At 39.4% G+C, this 19,462-nt stretch overlaps 1 protein-coding gene across 10 annotated transcripts in view; it reads right to left on the bottom strand.

The window, feature by feature from the left end:
- The window catches only part of PDSS2 (decaprenyl diphosphate synthase subunit 2), a 296,799-nt gene that overhangs the window by 142,037 nt on the left and 135,300 nt on the right, over positions 1-19,462 (bottom strand). For 9 of the 10 annotated variants that reach the window (XR_015132974.1, XM_086317481.1, XM_086317482.1 and 6 more), the window contains one exon: positions 10,455-10,589. The exons of the other annotated variant lie outside the window; for it this stretch is intronic. Coding sequence is in view for 8 of the 9 variants with exons in the window: in XM_086317478.1 (XP_086173604.1) it covers positions 10,455-10,589 (135 nt within the window). In the remaining variant the exon portion in view is untranslated. The remainder of the gene's footprint in view (positions 1-10,454; positions 10,590-19,462) is intronic. 10 annotated transcript variants of the gene reach the window in all.

Raw genomic sequence — 19,462 nt, 5'->3', positions numbered from 1 at the left:
TGCATTTTCATAGGACATTTTATCCTGTCAAAGGGGAAAAGATAAAAGCTTAAATCAGTTCAAAGTCCTTCATTTTAATAGTAGGATAGAATTTCTAAGCTAACTACCTGCAATCAACAAAAATTTTCACTCCTTTTTAACAAGTACATAAGTAAAACCTGTATAAATGAAAAATAATTCAGACCACTGAACAGGACATAGAATAAACAAAGTCTCTCATCCCGTTTCCCCTATAGCTGCCACTCCCCAGAGGTGATCACTATTAACAGTTGTTTCTGTCTCTTTCCTTCTGAGATATTTTACATGCAAATAAAAATCCACTCACTCACTCAAGCCCCAGTGGGACCAAACTATTATAGAGTACGTTTCGGAGTCTTGCTTTTCTTACATGTTCTTTGAGCTCTTCCCAGATCGGCACATACAGATTTCCTTAATTCTTTTAAATGATCGTTTGATATTCCTTTGCATCAATAACATAACATGTCCCCTCCTGATGGACACTTTGGTTGTTTCCTTTTTTGTTGCTGTTCCTGCAAAGTATACTACAAAGAACATTCTTCTACATATATGTTTGGGCACTTATGTTAATACATTAGTACACAATTTTGCTAAATCAATGCATAGCTGAATTAAAATAAAATTTACAGCTATTACCAAATTGGTCTCTAAGCAAGCATACCAATTAACATCCCTACGAACAAAGCATTCAGGTGCCTTTTTCCTCACAGAGAAATGTTGGCTATCAAACTTTTTAACCTTTGCCAACCTGACGGAGGGAAACTATGATTTTAATTTGTCCTTTATGATGAGGTCCAGCCTTTCTTCTCTTTTGTTTACTAACCATCTATGAGTTTTCTTCCCTGAACATCCTGTTCATGTTTTTCGTCCATGATTGCATACTACTATCTTCTTCCTGATTTACAGGATCCTCAACTGATCTGTTTATTAAAACTTAGCCCTCTGTCATGTATGTTGCAAATATTTTTGTAACTTTGGCACTTAGCTTTTGACTTTATGGGACATTTCTTTCCATTGAAGAATTCTTTTTTAATGAAGTCAAATCTTTTTGATTATGGGTCCAGAATGTTGAAACACTTTAGGAAGGTCTTCCTTGCTTCAAGATTAAATAATAATAATCACAAAGATAACAACAGTTACCAGGATTATTCCACTCTAAGCAATAGTCAACTGACTGGCATCTAAGTACTAGGAACATGCTGAACACTGGGCTCCTATGAAGAAAACAGATCATTTGAACTATGTTTAATGGCACACACAGCACAATTGCCTTTTATCAGCACTACAAATAAATACATAAAAAGATCAATCCATAATTTTATTCCCATTTATCAGCTCACCTGCCACTCAGAAGCCAAATAAGTAATATGATAAAAGTACTTCTTTTACAAACAGAACTGGAATGATTGACAAATGTATCATGATTGGAATAATTGAAAAATGTATTGACCCACATGTATCCTGGCCAAAAGACAATCTAAAGGACAAAAATAACAACAATTACTTTGTTGCTATTGTTTAGTTGCTAAGTCATGTCTGACTCTTTGCAGCCCCATGGATTGTGGCTCATCAGGCTCCTTTGTCCATGGGATTTCCCAAGCAAGAATACTGGAGTGAGTAGCCATTCCTCCTTCAGGGGATCTTCCCCACCCAGGGATCAAACCTGCATCTTGTTCATGGCAGGCAGATTCTTAGTTACTGCTGAGCCACCTCAACACCTCAACAATCAGCAGTTTGTTGGGAAGCCCAACAATCACTTTACTCCTGATTCATTCAATACTTTTTCTTGTAGGTTCTACTTATCACTGAATTTATCTCTAGCAAATAGATTAGAGGCAGAGAAAGGTGGGCAAGAAGAAGGTGGCACCATGTTTATAACATATCAGGACACTGCAGATCTTTAATTAAATTCAGTGGCTATGCCTCAAAATGACAGGTATGCATTACAGTTCCAGACAGACAGGCTGCTCTGCTATGATTCTAATGGCTGCAGGAACACTCTCACCGCAATGGTCCCTCAGCAGCAGCTCTTTCTCCTCCCTCTGCTGCCCAGAGGGAATTAAGTTCAGAAGAGTCTACAACCTATTAGTAAAATTCAAGCCGTATAGATACCAGAATGGAAGTTGCAGATAACAGAGATGAGTAATCAAAATATAATTTTTAAAAAAGGAAAGGAATAGGTGGAAATATTGAGGAAACAAAATGAACTTTTGATGGGACTTTTAAGATTGCCCAGTAGATATTGGGCAATACTTTAAAAATTTTTTGGCTTTTTTGTGTGTGTTTTTGTTGATACTTCATTAACACTTTTCATTCTTTAAATAAAACTATATATTGCTTTACATGATAACTAAGGTAAAAATTAAGACTATTCCATGAAGAGTACTTTAGTGTCTGATTACAGCTCACGTCCTAAATTACAAGTTGTAAAGGACATAATAAGATATAGTGATTGTAGGTTCAGTTCAGTTCGGTTGCTCAGTAGTGTCCGACTTTTTGCGACCCCCATGGACTGCAGCACGCCAGGCTTCCCTGTCCATCACCACTTCCCAGAGCCTACTCAAACTCATGTTCATCACATCAGTGATGCCATCCAACCATCTCATCCTCTGTCGTCCCCTTCTCTTCCCACCTTCAATCTTTCCCAGCATCAGGGTCTTTCCAATGAGTTGGTTCTTGATATCAGGTGGCCAAAGTTAGGTAGAGTCCATGTTAAACTACTCTAAAAAGCACATTCTGTAAAATGTGTGATTCAAATGTTTGTTTTGGTGTAGAACAGTTATGTATATTGAAGATTCAATCATCCAGACAAAGATTTAAATGAATACTATGTCCAACACACTGGTGAGATGAAAATATGCACAAAGCCAAGGGCCTGTCCTGAAGGAGTGAGAAAAATCTGGTAGAGGACACAAAGCAGCATGACAGGGCTCTGAAATAACAATAAGAAATCACACTTGTTAAATTCAGTCTATACACACTAAGTGTTTTATTCCAATTACCTTCTTTGATCCACTCAACAAACCTATGAGGCACAGAGAGGTAACCTAACTTATCTGGGGTCACACAGCAAATAAGTGACAGAAAAAGGAATTAAATTGAGGCCACCCGCAGGATATATTTCTTCCCCTACTTGATCACTAAATGCAGGATCTCAGAAAGTTACTTCACCTTTTTGACTCTGTTTTCTTATTGGTGATTCTGTTATTTCTGCATCACAGAGTTTCCATTAGCACTCAAAATTAGGTACCCTAACATAACATACGGAGAAGGCAATGGTGACCCACTCTAGTACTCTTGCCTGGAAAATCCCATGGACGGAGGAGCCTGGTGGGCTGCAGTCCATGGGAGTCACTGAGTCGGACACGACTGAGCGACTTCACTTTCACTTTTCACCTTCATGCATTGGAGAAGGACATGGCAACCCACTCCAGTGTTCTTGCCTGGAGAATCCCAGGGACAGGGGAGCCTGGTGGGCTGCCGTCTATGGGGTCACGCAGAGTTGCAACATAACATAAAGTGGACCAAACTGTTTCGCAGTATTCCATAAGATGTACTGCTGACAGGGGTTTAAGGGTTTTATAGTCAAATAACCAGGAAATAATATCTCTTCTTAAAGATTCTTGATGGATGGCATATATACCTAACAATTCTTGAGATTTCTGAAATGAAGAAATCTTTTAAACTCTGTTTAACCTGGCAAAACCAAATTTATTTGACCACAGGACCTTTTGTCTCACAGACTACTTAATAAAACCTTCATCCTAAATGAAGCACAAATTGGGAAATGCTGGTAGAAAATGGCATGAGATCAAAGGACCTAATGGGTCTAAACCCAACTCAGCCAACTGCTAACCTGCTGCTTTGGGTAAAGACTCTGTAATCTCTCCAAGTCTCAGTTTTCGCTCTCAGCAACCACTTAGACTATTTCAATAACTCCTTGGCTGGTCCTCTTTACCTCTTGAACCTCAACTCTCTGGGTTATCTTCTCAACTGATTACATTCTAGAGCACAGATATATTAATATGATCCCCTCACTTAAAGACCTTTATAATGTCTATAAACAAAAATAAACATGTACAGAATGCTTACTATGCTATGCATTACTCTATTCACTCATTTAATTCTTAAAACCATTCTCTGAAAGGTGAGAGCTGAAATCTGAGGCACAGCTAGTAAGTGAGGTAGCCTGTTTCCAGATTCCAAGGCTAGTCTATGCCTCTTGGATGGCTCCCCACTGTTTCTCCAGGATAGAGCTCTGATCCCTTAGAACCTTCACAATCCAACTTCAACCTTTCTCTTCTAGGCCATTTCCTCATCAGTGGTCTGCAATATGTTAGTTTGCTGGGGCTATGAGGGACAACCCTGTTCTATGCCCCTCTCCTTGACTTGAAAATGACCACCTTCATGTTCATAGGGTGTTCTGCCTGTATATGCACATTTGTGCCCAAATTTCCCCCCTTTTTACATAAGGTCATTTAAATTATGGCTCATTCCAATGACCTCATTTTAACTGGATTATCTCAATAAAGACCCCATCTCCAAACACGGGCACATTGTCAGGAATGAGGGGTTAGGCTTCAATGTATGAATTTGGGAGCAGGGACAGAATTCAACCCATAACACTTACATGCATGATGCCCCAGTCTCTATTATGCAAATTCATGCATTCACATAACAAGTTATGTACCAAGTACCCATTATTGTGTCAGCACGGTGCAGGACCTGCTATGTACTTCCAGACCACATGTTTGGTGAGTGTGTTCCTCACTTTCTTTACCTTGAACACAGCCACCTTTTACCAAACCCCTTGCCTACCTGCTTTCCTCTGATAACCTCCTAGTTACCTTCAGAATCCATTTATAAGTTCCCTCTTTGTAAAAGTTCATATGAGCTCTTTTAATGAAATTTTCTTTCCTTCTCCCATTCAATTCCTCCACAGAATTCTACTTATACTTTACTTACAGCATCTACAGCATTGTATTATAGTTGGCTGTAAACTTGTATGTGCCCTAGTTTGACGCTAATAATGTCACTGAGGGTAAATATACTCACTATTCGATTCTGTCTTCCTGCACCTGCCTGGAACATCACATCAGTTCAGTTCAGTCGCTCAGTCGTGTCCGACTCTTTGCGACCCCATGAATCGCAGCACGCCAGGCCTCCCTGTCCATCACCAACTCCTGGAGTTCACTCAGACTCACGTCCATTGAGTCAGTGATGCCATCCAGCCATCTCATCCTCTGTCGTCCCCTTCTCTTCCTGCCCCCAATCCCTCCCAGCATCAGAGACTTTTCCAATGAGTCAACTCTTCGAGTGAGATGGCCAAAGTAATGGATTTTCAGCTTTAGCATCATTCCTTCCAAAGAAATCCCAGGGCTGATCTCCTTCAGAATGGACTGGTTGGGTCTCCTTGCAGTCCAAGGGACTCTCAAGAGTCTTCTCCAACACCACAGTTCAAAAGCATCAATTCTTTGGTGCTCAGCTTTCTTCACAGTCTAACTCTCACATCCATACATGACCACTGGAAAAACTATAGCCTTGACTAGACGGACCTTTGTTGGCAAAGTAATGTCTCTGCTTTTCAATATGCTCTCTAGGTTGGTCATAACTTTCCTTCCAAGGAGTAAGTGTCTTTTAATTTCATGGCTGCAGTCACCATCTGCAGTGATTCTGGAGCCCAAAAAAATAAAGTCTGACATAGTGACTGCTTAATAAGAATCCATTTAATGAGTGATCAAAGCAGGTGTTAAATTTAACAAGACCCAGAAAAAAAATTGAAGGAGAACTATATAGAGACAGGGAAACCTGATAGACAGCTACTGCTAAAATCTAAACATGAAGTAATAGAGGCCTGGAACAGGAGAGAGGAAAGTGGACTGAAAGAAAAAACAACCTGGAGAAACCTGTGAGTCAGTGGTTTACTGGGCACAAAAGCTGAAAGACAAAGTAATCAAGAACCACCAAATTCATAGGGATAACCAGGAGACAGAAAGCAGAAAAATATTAATTACTATGGCACTATTGGTGGCTCAGATAATAGACTCTGCCTGCAGTGCGGGAAAACTGGGATTGATCCTTGGGTCAGAAAGATCCCCTGGAGAAGGATCTGGCAACCCACTTCAGTACTCTTGCCTTGAGAATCCCGTTGACAGACAACCATGACAGGCTACAGTCCATGGGATGGCAAAGGGTCTAACATGACTCAGAGACTGATAGACACATGGCCCTATTATTAACAGATAAACCCTAAAGTTAAGTGGTTGAACAAATAGGTTTTCCTCTCATACATCAAGACTATATGGATATTTCTGATGGACAGGTGGCTCTCCTTCGAGGGGTGTAGGCACCTTTCATCTTGAATAGGTATCTACCAAGATCATCTGCTTAAGGTGTACTGCAAATGTGCGATTTTTACGGTCAGGAAACAGTAAATTTCACTTATATCCTATTGGCTAGATCTCATTTATATAGCCCAGCCAACTGCAAAGGAAGGCTGAGAAATGTAGTCTAGCTGAATACTCAGGAAGAAAAGAAAATGTTTGGCAAACTTGTTTCAGTCTCTTCTAACATAGATAACAAGAGGTGGTAGGAAATTTCAGGGAATGAAGGTAGAGTGAAATTTTGTGGTCTGTTTACAATCACTAGTTGGATGAGAAATATTTGAGTTGGTTCTTCCTAAAGCAACTGAGAAAACTGAATCATTATTCACAAAATTCATGTGCATTTCTTTAAATGTAATAATCATGTCACATTAGGGAAGTCTATACTTTGTAATACTGTGTATTATAGTTATCTATCTTCTATACACAAAAATATCCTATCACTAATAGAATAAGCTGTAAACTTATTTTCTCAGTTGTAGTTAGGGACGCTTGCAAATTTAAAAATACACTTTTTGCCTGATCACCTTTGTAACCAATTTTTAAAGTCAGGGTTGGAGGAATCAACCTAAAGCCCATGGTCTTGCTAGCAAAAGGTCATGGTAGGTGTTTATAGTGCATTTTTATAAATGTGACTCACTTACCTATTTTTCAAAATGTTATTACATTTTAGCCAAAATTTTGCCTCTTCTGGCCATTATGTGATAAGTTCATGAGACACATCCACAAGATATATCCAGCAGTTATAGCCTTAGGCCAAAAAAAAAGAGATCACCTAACTCCTTTTGTTCCCTTAGGTAATTTACTCAGGTCCCATTAACTGACATCAAAGTCAAGTTTATGAGAGAAAATCACCAACAACGTAAATCCCAGTAGTTTGGCAGTGAATTAAAAAGCTCCCAAATCAGCACTTTCCTCAAATGTTAAATAATTCACTGTGACATTATAGATACAAGCCTCCAGCAAAAGTTACACTTGAACAATTAAGGAAGTAGGAGCCAAACAAATGACTTTAGGGATACAGAAACAAACGAATGGTTTCTCGTAGTACTATGCCAAATTACATTTTCACATTAACAAGTGTGTAGAACACCCAAGCATCACCAGTGACTTACTAGATAAAGTCTGATTACAGAAAAACAGCCTGGAACCATATATTATTTCCTAAAGGTAACTGTGGATTCTATACACTTGGATGTGAAACCCATTTATACCATTTGGGGAATTTTTACATTTGTAATGTACTACCTACTCTTTTGCAAAGTTCTTTTATAATATTCATATTACCACAACCATCAACCAAATATATTATGTTCCTATGAAGAATCGGAAGGCAATGCAGCTGTTTCTTAGAGGCTAGATAAGAGACTGGAAACACAGCGTCACAACACAGTGCACTGCACATACAGGTAACAGCATCTGCACAGTGGAGAGAAATACACTTTAGATTTAAATTCTAACTCTATCATTTTATACCGAGAGAATTTTAGACAAGTTTTAATATCAGTGTTTGTTTCTTTTTCTATAAAATGGGAATGATTCATTTATGCAGTAAATATTTAATTAACACTTACTAAGTCTCAAAGACTTCCAAGTGTTATTTTAAGATTAGTGATAGTAAACCAGCTGATATTCATTAGAGATATGTTGTTGTTGTTCAGTCGCCCAGTCGAGTCCAACTCGTCATGACCCCATGGACTGCACATGCCAGGCCTCCCTGTCCCTCACCATCTCCCAGAGTTTGCCCAAGTTCATGTCCATTGCATTGATGATGCCATCCAGCCATGTCATCCTCTGTCGCCCTCTTCTCCTTCTGTCTTCAATCTTTCCCAGGATCAGGGTCTTTCCCAATGAGTAGGCTGCACGCATCAGGTGACCAAAGTATTGTAGCTTCAGCTTCGAATGAAGCATCAGTTCTTCCAATGAATATTCAGGGTTGATTTCCTTTAGGATTGACTGGTTTGATCTACTTGCTGTCCAAAAGTGAAAGTTGCTCAGTCATGTCTGACTCTTTGCGACCCCATGGACTATACAGTCCATGGAATTCTCCAGGCCAGAATACTGGAAGTGGGTAGCCTTTCCCTTCTTGAAGTGGGTAGCCTTTCCCTTCTCTAGGGGATCTTCCCAACCAAGAGATCGAACCCAGGTCTCTTGCATTGCAGGCAGATTCTTTACCAGCTGAGGCACAAGGGAAGCTCAAGGATACTGGATTGGGTAGCCTATCCCTTCTCCAGTGGATCTTCCCATTCCAGGAATTGAACTGGGGCCTCCTGCATTACAGGTGGATTGCTGTCCAAGTGACTCTCAAAAGTCTTCAACACCACAGTTCAAAAGCATCAATTCTTTGGCGCTTTGCCTTCTTTACATATTCAGCTCACAACTGTACGTGACTACTGAAAAGACGACAGCCTTGACTATACAGACCTTTGTCGGCAAAGTATTGCCTTTGCTTTTCATCGCACTGTCTAGGTTTGTCATAGCTTTCCTGCCAAGAAGCAATCAAGGCTGCAGTCACCATCCGCAGTGATTCTGGAGACCAAGAAAATAAAGTCTGTCACTGCTTCCACTTTTTCCTCTTCTATTTGCCAGGAAGTGATAGGACCCGATGTCATGATCTTCTTTTTTTAATGCAGAGTTTTAAGCCAGCTTTTTCACTCTGCTCTTTCACTTTAATCAAGAGGCTCTTTAGTTCCTCTTCGCTTTCTGCCATAAGGGTAGTGTCATCTGCACATCTCAGGTTATTGATATTTTTCCCTGCAATTGTGATTCCAGTTTGGGAATCCAGGCCAGCATTTCTCATCATGTACTCTGCATAGAAGTTAAATAAGCAGGGTGATGATACAAAGCCTTGATGTCCTCCTTTCCCAATTTTGAACCAGTCCATTGTTCCATGACCAGTTCTAACTGTTGCTTCTTGACCTGCATACAGGCTTCACAGGGGGCAGGGAAGGTGGTCTGGTATTCCCATCTCTTTAAAATTTTTCCAGCTTGTTGTGATCTACACAGTCAAAGGCTTTAGCATAGACAATGAAGCAGAAGTACATGTTTTTCTGGAATTCCCTTGCTTTCTCTATGGTCCATGGATGTTGGCAATTTGATCTCTGGTTCCTCTGCCTTTTCTAAATCCAGTTTGTACACCTGGAAGTTCTCGGTTCATGTACTGTTGAAGCCTCGCTTGAAGGATTTTAAGCACTACCTTGCTAGCATGTGAAATGAGCACAATTGTGTGATAGTGATGAGGACTGATTTTTAAAGTAAATCAATAAGATGTATTAACCAGAAGTCTAAGCTTCGAGAAATAGTTCTTTTTGTGAGGAAAATTCCCTTGTCACCATGTTTTTGGGTGCTTTAGTTTCATGTGCCAAAGTCCACCTGCAGACTGTTACTTCTATACAGGTTTTCAACACAGTGCCAAGTACACTTCTAAGATTAAGTAAAGTTATTGCTGATATATTATTACTAAAAAACATTTTTAAAATCACATTTAAAAAATCACAACTGAAATTTTAAAGTTTGTTTTATATGCAGCAAAATAATATGTACTCATCAATTTATTTTTTAATCTAAATGTGAGAGGTAAAAGTTTCTTATTCCAGTTAAATAAAAACCTCTTCACCATAAAAATAAACAAAATAAAGTTAATGATATAGCATTGAAGTAGACATCTCCTAAAATGGTAGTTGCATCATTATCTATACAGCTAAGTTATCCTATTGAGGTTTAAAAACCATGAATCCTGGACTAAATGATACAGAGTTCTCTACAGAAATAAAATGATATCATGATGGGGCAGAAGGGTAGTATTCAATAAAAAAATGTAAATCCTCAAGGTAGAAAGTATTAGACAAAAACACAAGGGAAAATTTACCAGAGTTCCATACAAAGTAGCTAAGACTATTAGATTTATTAAGAACAATAAAAATCCATATTTTAACCTTACAAAATGTTTTAATCTATCTCTGAATCAGAGAATGACAAAGAACTAAACAGTGATTTCTACTGACCACTGTATGAAAATACAATTTAGAGAGCAATTTCAAAATTTCTTCTTACCATGAATAGATCCCACTGACCATGTCATAGTTTTGACACGAAGCATTCACACTGTTGGGCCCAGCTGCCTTAGAAATAAGTAACACCACCAAGCCCCTCAACTGGAGGTTATTCTGTCTGTCGTGTATAAGACCCCTGCCAACAAGGAAAGAAAGAAAATCACAAAATAAGTTGGATCAAGTAAGAGAACTGCTGCAAATACGCCCACGCTTCCAAAATCAGACAATGGGACCCTCTGAAAAGAAATAGGATTGTGGAAGAAAGAGTTAACAGGAGGAAGCAGTGACTGCAGGAAACATCTAGAGAAACCCTCAGCTAGTTTTGAAAGTGATAGTCTCAAAACTGTAAGGCCTACTGACTTGGCTTCCTCCTCTTTCTGGGTTTTCCCATGCAATCTTAACCATGTGGTCTGATAATGAGAGGAACCCATAGTGTTAAACTGTTTTGTGGTAGTTGACTGCAGGTGAAATATACATTGTATGGCTTTGATGAAGTTGTATTATGTGGTGATGGTGCTGGTAAGGGGAAGGGTACAAAATGATTTCTGTCTTCACAGGTCGAAAATTTGAGAATTAAAATGGAAATGAATGCCATGGGCAAATATTTTACCATTTCTTATTTTTTATGCAAAAGAATAATCATTCTAGGCAACATTAAGCTTTAACATAGAATATAATTTTTTTGCTATGAATATTCAATATTTATAATTTCTACTATAACTAAGGTCAGAATACTTTCCTAGATTACATTTTTATTTAAGTATCACAAAAGGTTATCATATAAGAACTAAAGGGCAATATTAGAAAAAGAAAAAAAGACAGAAAATTATGGGTAACATATTATAATGGGCTCAGACAGTAAAGAATCCACCTGCAATGTGCGAGACCTGGATTCTATTCCTGGGTTGGGAAGATCCCCTGGAGGAGGACATGGCAACCCACTCTAGTATTCTTGCCTGGAAAATCCCCATGGACAGAGAAGCCTGGCAGGCTATAGTCCATGGAGTTTCAAAGGACATGACTGAAAGACTAAGAACAACATATTATAATAAATTAACACTTACAACAATCTTCATGAGCACTAGTCAAATAAGTTATACTAAAAAGTATACATAAATAACATACAAACAAAATTCTTGAATGTGGTAAAAATAGCAAAAAACTTTTATTAATTTTTATTGAGTTTAGTTGATTCACAATTTAACTAATACAGCTGTATTAATTAAGCTGTACATCAAAGTGAATCTGCTATACACACACACACATTCTTTTTTAGATTCTAATCCCATATAGGGCATTACAGAATATTGAGAAGAATTCCCTGTGCTATCCAGTAGGTTCTTATTAGTTTTCTACTTTATATATGTCGTGTATATGTGTCAATCTCAATCTCCCAGTTTATCCCTCCTCCCCTTCCCCCTTTGGTAACCATAAGTTTGTCTTCTACATCTGTGACTTTATTTCTAAAAACAGGAAAATTTGTATTCTGATACGTCACTGACTTATTAAGACTTCCTTGGGTGACTTCTGAACAAAGAATTAATTTAAATTAAGTTTATATAGTCAAAATTAATGAGTTAGCCCATTACTTAAGAAAATTTTCACCCCTCATGCTTCCAAGTAAATTTTTAAAAGGGCCCCTTACTCTTTCATTAGTTTCTAAATAAGACATCTTCAGGCTTCCTGCAAAATAACAGTTACAGTTCTTTCTTTACTTATATTTTCTCCTTAATCTAGTAAGTGATCTTCAGTAGGTTAGAGGGGTTAATGATTTTTACAAAGAAGTTCTAATTTCCTAGAAAAAGGAAGTTAATTTAAGGTAATTAAGCTATACTATAGTAGAAACAAATAATCAACAGAAATATCCAAAGCTCTTTATTATAATGTAACAATCTACTTAAATCCTACAGACCTGAACTGTAGGGAGGCTGGGAAGCATAGTATTTTGGAAGAAAATGTAAAATGGAGTGCTTTCCAAGTTTTTTGCTTTGAATTACAGATTTTAACTTATGCTACTGTGTGTGGGTGCTCAGTCGTGTCTGACTCTTTGCAACCCTATGGACTGTGGTCCGCCAGGTTTCTGTCAATGGTATTTTCCAGGCAATAATACTGGAGTGGGTTGCCAATTCCTCCTCCAGAGCATCTTTCTGACCAGGGATTGAACTTATGTCTCCTGCATTGGCAGGTGGATTCTTTACCACTGAGCCACCTGGGAAGCCCAACTTACGCTACTAGATCCTTATACATGTTTTACCTGAGGTATATAATAATAATATTAAAGAGAAGCTGTGAATTGGCTCCTAATTACAGAAAGGGAAAAGAGGAAGGTGAGGCTGTGTGTGTGTCTGTGTGTTTGAGGGGTTGAGCCTGTTTAGGAATGAAAAGCTATGGTCTAGTCAAAGCTATGGTTTTTCGAGTAGTCATGTATGGATGTGAGAGTTGGACCATAAAGAAAGCTGAGTGCCGAAGAATTGATGCTTTTGAACTGTGGTGCTGGAGAAGACTCTTGAGAGTCCCTTGGACTTCAATGAGATCAAACCAGTCAATCCTAAAGGAAATCAGTCCTGAATATTCATTGGAAGGACTGATGCTAAAGCTGAAGTTCCAATACTTTGGCCAACTTGATGCAAAGAACTGATTCATTTGAAAAGACCCTGATGCTGGAAAAGATTGAAGGCAGGAGGAGAAAGGGACAACAGAGGATGAGATGGTTGGACAGTATCAACGACTCGATGGACATGATTTTGAGCAAGCTCCTAGAGTTGGTGATGGACAGGGAGGCCTGGTGTGCTGCAGTCCATGGGGTCACAAAGAGTAGGACACGACTGAGCAACTGAACTGAGGAATGAAAGATATGAGGGTAACACTTAACAACTTGAAACTTAAAACTTAAGTTGTGAGTTTTGAGACATCGGGCCAAGTCAGACTGAAGAAACAGTCCTGGCAACAGTTCTGATAACACCTTCCATAAACTTCTGAGAGAGGAGACCTTTCACAGAGGACACATACATCATCATCATCATCAAAATACAATAGCAGCAGTAGCAACAAATCCTTAAATAGAACCTCACAACGCCAATGCAACTCAGAACAGGAACTGTTCTGAGTATTTTACTATATAATAATCAAATTAATTCACAACAACTCTAGGAGGAAGGTACCACAATTATTTTGATTTTAGAGATGAAGAGAATGAGGCACACAGAGAGATCAAGCAACTTTCCCAAGATACCATAGATAGTAAGCCTTAGAACCCTGATAGGGCCAGGATTTGAATCCAGGCCACCTGGCTCTAAAGTCTATATACATGTTTATCCATTATGCTAGAGCGACTCTCCATCGGCTTCATTTCATTCATATACCAACTATTTATTGAGTCAGTAGAATAGTGACTGCTTTAGAACCAGGTCTGAAAAATCCTTCTGCCATTTATTAGTTGTATGACTCAGACTATCACTTTTTCTGTAAAACGACGTTAAACGACATGTGTTTCCTGTAGTCACCGTGTGGAAGAGACGACGTGAGTAAAGCATACACCACTGTGGAAGCACAAGCAAGGCGATAAGGCAGTCAGAAAACTACATTCCCTCTACTTTTTTGCCATGTATTTTTCTTAATTCTTATATCTTACAACCCCACGGACTACAGCCTGCCAGGCCCCTCTGTCTATGGAATTCTCCAGGGAAGAGTACTAGAGTGGGTAGCCATTCCCTTCTCCAGGGGATCTTCCTGACCCAGGGATTGAACCCGAGTCTCCTGCACTGCAGGCAGATTCTTCACCGTTTGAGCCACCAATAATTTCCTATATTGTTTCTTCTTCTACTCCCCCAAAATAACAAAAGTTAAGGAATCCTTCCTTCTATGAGCCTGAAACATCATATATGGCTGAAACACATTCCACTTTCAGAAAGCACTACTGAAAAAGGTCAGGAGAAGAAATTCTAGTGCACCCACCAGTTGATAGAAATCAAGAGAGCAGTCAGAAAAGCATGCCTTCTAAGCATCAATTTTCACACAAGACAATAGTTGACAATCCAAAGAACAGATTAATAGTGTGAGTAAATTAAATGTTTCCAAAACACCACTTCTTTAAATTCACTTCATTAACAGCCTTAAAAAAAAAAAAAAAGGAATAAGATCATTTGATAATGTCTACTACTTAAAACTTAGCTCACAAGAAAAATAAGAAATTCAGCTCCTGAGCATAAAAAAGTCCCTCAGATTCTAAATTTGCAGAGATAACGTTTCATATAATCCAGGTCATATTTTCACCTGGAACATTACAATTTATTCTGAGTGCCTCTCTAGGAGAAATACGAACAAACTGGAGCATATCCAGAAGATCGTGAAATCATTTACTGCCACACACTTGGCTGACAAAAAAAAAAAAAAGAATGCTAGCTTGGAGAATAGTAAAAACGGTGTTCTCAAATTTACGCAGCCAAAAATGTAGTAAATGCTTACTGTAAGTCAGGCACAGTGCGAGACAGACAGTGGAGGACATAATGACATACACTGTGTGTTGTGATCTCCCTTCGTGTGGATTATATAATCTGGATTTAAAATAATAATAAAATGTGGCGTGAGCTACTTAGGGATATGAACAAGGGCAACCAACATAAGCGGGGTGAAGGAGTGGTGAAAGAGACCTCCCTGAGACCTAAAGGATGAGAGGGAAGGAGTCACAGGATCTGAAGCAAGGAGGGGAAGTGAAAAAAGAGTGTTTTAGAGACAACATGTGTGCAGGTTTGAGGACAGAGAGAAGGACACAACTGTCTCCAGAACCAACAGGACAGGAACGCAGTGTGTGTGCAGGGGAGGGCTGGGAGAATTAAAGCTAAAGGAGTACATGATGACTGTCTGCTCATCCGAAAGGGTACCATGTGGATAGAAGACAGACTTGGTAAGTATTACTTTAGAGGACACTAATAGATAGAAAATATAGGTGGTGAATTTTGGCTTCACATGAAGAAATTAAAGAACAGAGGAGCCTCTATTGATGCTGAGTCCCTTGTGAATAAAGATGTTCAAGAAGCTGCACAGCCTCTGAAACAACACATCAAAGGGAAGCCTGGATTATTTGACATCTGGGTTTTTTTCCCCTAACTCTGTGATTCTTTATGATTTCACTTTACTACATGTAATTATCTAATACTCTTCCCTGGGGCTCAGATAGTAAAGAATCTGCCTGTAATGCGGGAGACCTGGGTTGGATCCCTGGGTTGGGAAGATCCCCTGGAGGAGGGCATGGTAACCCACTCCACTATTCTTGCCTGGAGAATTCCCATGGACAGAGGAATCTGGCGGGCTACAGTCCATGGTGTCACAAAGAGACAGACACGACTGGGTAACTAAGCAGTTTACTTTTTTTTAACTACAATATATATAATAAGTATAAAAATTGGGAGAAATCGTTAACATCATCGAAGTATCATAAATGAAAGCAATATTTAGTCCCTTGTAATCTATATCACTAAAATTCTACAGAATTGTTTTCCTTTTGCTAATATATATATACATACACATATATTTAGACCCTTCATCATTCATTAAACTAATATAGACCAAATACCTTCCATACTTTAAGCACTGCGCTTGGCACAGATGCCACGGTGAGCAAAACCAGGCAAAGAGCTTGCGAAGCTTACAAGCTGATGCTAGAGACCAGTAATAATGAAAGAATCACAAATAATGTAAAATTACAATGCTAATAATGCCACAGAGTAAAAAGAGATGATACTCTGAGAGCTTGCAACTGGGAACTAGCCTAGCCAGCAAAGGCTTCCTGAGGAAATGATGACTGAGTTGACATCCAAAGGAAGAATGAGCACATGCAAAGCTGAGAACACTGTACAAACGAGGCTAGAAGTAAACAGGGACTCGACCGCACAGGTCAAACAGCTTGTGATTAGACATTGGCTCTTTATCCAAAGAGTAATGTGAAACCACTGCAGTAACTTCAGCATCTGGTCATGTAATCAGATATTTTAAAAAATATACAAAAAATGTCTTCCCTCATCAGTGTGGAAAAGTGACTGATGGGTGTGTTGGCGGTGGGGGAACAAAGTGGATATGAGGAGATCAGTTGGGATGCTTTTGCGGTAGTCAATGAGAAATATGGAGGTAGTAGCTTAGTGGACAAACTAGAGATGTACCAAATCTAAAACAGTATTTCAATCAAGTTAAAGATAAGTCAGATACTATGTAGTCCTGGGAAATTAGCTACTATAGACACATCACTGGGGTCGCTAAGAGTCGGACACGACTGAGTGACTTCACTTTTGCTTTTCACTTTCATGCTTTGGAGAAGGAAATGGCAACCCACTCCAGTGTTCTTGCCTGGAGAATCCCAGGGACAGGGGAGCCTGGTGGGCTGCTGTCTATGGGGTCGCACAGAATTGGACACGACTGAAGCGACTTAGCAGCAGCAGCAGCAGACACATCACTAATTTTAAATAACATCATTCTGAAAAGTCTATAAGTTGAATTTTGGGCGAAGGAATTTGGCCTTCTTCAAAATTCTGCTCTAGAACTACAATAGAGCAACAATTAACACTAATATCCTAATAGCTTTACAATTTCATGGAAATAAGGATTTTACAAGTGAACTTCATGCAACACAATTGTATGGCCTTCTCACATCGTTGTTTCTGTGGTTAACTGCAGTTCCTACTACATCATCTTATCTTTCCATAACTATTAACTATTTTAAATCCTCAAATGACAGCTATGGAACCTTTCCATACTCTCTCAAATTCCACTGTTTCAACACATATATATACTATGAGGAATACAAAGAAATGAGGTCTATTAAAAGAGCTATTAATGACATGTTTCAAAAATGGTTAAATTGAAAAAACAGTGGTTAAATTGAATAATATAAAAACAGATAACAAAGACAGTAGAATATCAATAAGTTATCCATAAACAAAGGAAGAAAGAAAACGGCTTCTTGTTAGAGGTGCCCGTCCCAGTGGAGACAGACTTCAGACTGAGCCTTAAAGATGGTCAAATTTTCCTGAGCAGAGAATGGAGGGAGGAGAGGGATGGAGTTATTGGAATGGAAAGAATGGTACTTTGGGAGAAAGGAATAGGTTTGAGTGATAGCAGGTAAAAGAATGGGAAGCAGGTTCAGGACCTGTGGGGCTAATCATTTGGGCAAAGTGTGAAGGTGAATAAGCCCAGGAGACAGCCTAAAGAGTGAGGGGCCTTGAGAGGTTTAGAATCAGGACTTTATTCTGCAGGCAATTTGAAGGCATGGATGGTTTATCAGCAAGGGACTAATGTGTTTAGGGCTAAAGACTAAAACTGCTACTTGGGGCCTAATATTGTCACTCTGGCAATAGTGTGTTGTTGGGTACAGGGGAAAGGAGAGGGAAGATTGGTTAGGAGTAGCTTCTTCCAATATTCCAGGTGGGAGATAATGAGGGCCTAAATTAGGGTAGTAGCAGCAGGGATGGGAAAGAAAACCTGAATGATGGCAGCAGCATGGAGGTGGGTCAGGTTAGTCTGGCCAACTGACTGTATGAGCAAGACATCAGGAAGGCACCAGGAAGCAAATATCAGGGCTGAATTTAAGATTCAAACTTGTCTGCTGGAGGTGATGACGCTAGCATTAGCAAGGACTGGAAAGAAAAGGAGTGTTAATGGGGAATTAATGAGTTCAGTTTTGGACATGTTAACTTTGAATGCAAGAAGGACTTCCAGATGGAGATGCCCAGCAGGCATCTGGAAATGCTGTGGATATACATTTGGGAAGCATCTTCATAGGGGTGATAGCTAAAGCAGTAGGAATTGATGGATGAGTTTTGGGTGGGGGGTGGAGAAAGAAGAAAAAAAGGGAAGGGAAAAGGGGAAAGGAGGGCATGAGAAGAGAAAAGGAGTTTTAGAGGATTCCTATATATGTAGGGAACTCAGTAAGGATGAGTGTGACCCACAGGAAGGAACACAGCATGTCCACAGATAAAAGGGTCTCCACCGACACCTGGAAAGAAAAGTGAACATAAACGCACAGTGGAAGCAGCGAACGGTGGCTGTGCGGCGTGCAGAACCTGGGGTGAGGCAGCTGCCTCTTCCATGGGCTTTTTATTATAAACGTCTAGCCTGGCACTTAATACGCTGAATAATAAAAACGGCATCGAATGACACAGCTACAGCATACTATAAACATGCTATAATGCCAGGCACGTGCTAATTTATATATGTACATTCTTATTCTCACAAAAACCATGTAAAAGAACTAGTAATATCATTTTACAGATGAGGAAAACTAGCAAGCAGGCTTAGAAAAGCTAAACAATTACTAGTCAATTAGTAATTTAAGTGCCAGGATTTAGATATAATTTTCAGTCTTGCTATTTAATGATTGTATCTGTTCTAAGGTACTCCTCACAAGGCTGTGAGAATCTTAAGGGCCCTCAGGCTTAGTCATCTTTGGATGCTCTGCACCCAGCAGAGTAACTGATACAGAATAAGTCTCAAAAAATGCAAGATGAGAGAGCAAATGACTTCCAAGAAGCAGAGCAGCAGACACCAACTTACCATCTTACCCAAAGAGACCTATTACTAGTCCCAACCTTACTCATCTCTCCGTCATCTCCATTTGCTACACTGAACAGGGGGCTTCCCAGGTGGTGCTAGTAGTAAAGAATCTGCTTGCCAGTGCGGGAGACAGAAGAGATATGGGTTTGATCCCTGGGTTGAGAAGATTCCCTGGAGGAGGGCATGGCAACCCAGTCCAGTATTCTTGCCTGGAGAATCCCACGGACAGAGGAGCCATAGGGTCACAAAGATTCAGACACAACTGAAGGAACTTAGCACACACACTGAACCTTGAGTTCAGTGTCTTGAGTCCCTCTTCCTAAATCATAGTGGATTCTTTAAAAGTGATAGCCACACTGGGGAAAAGGACCAATGCACTACAAAATGACATGCTGAGAGTTTAATGTGATGTTGAAAAATTATTGTATATAAGAACCATGCCGTATCAAAGGACCTATCTCTTAAGCT

The sequence above is a fragment of the Bos grunniens genome, chromosome 9, assembly GCF_055505025.1.
Source record: "Bos grunniens cultivar Pamir isolate PY7600 chromosome 9, Bosgru_T2T1.0, whole genome shotgun sequence".
In the NCBI taxonomy this organism is placed as follows: Eukaryota; Metazoa; Chordata; class Mammalia; order Artiodactyla; family Bovidae; genus Bos; species Bos grunniens.
This window is presented reverse-complemented; position numbering and strand designations above follow the sequence as displayed.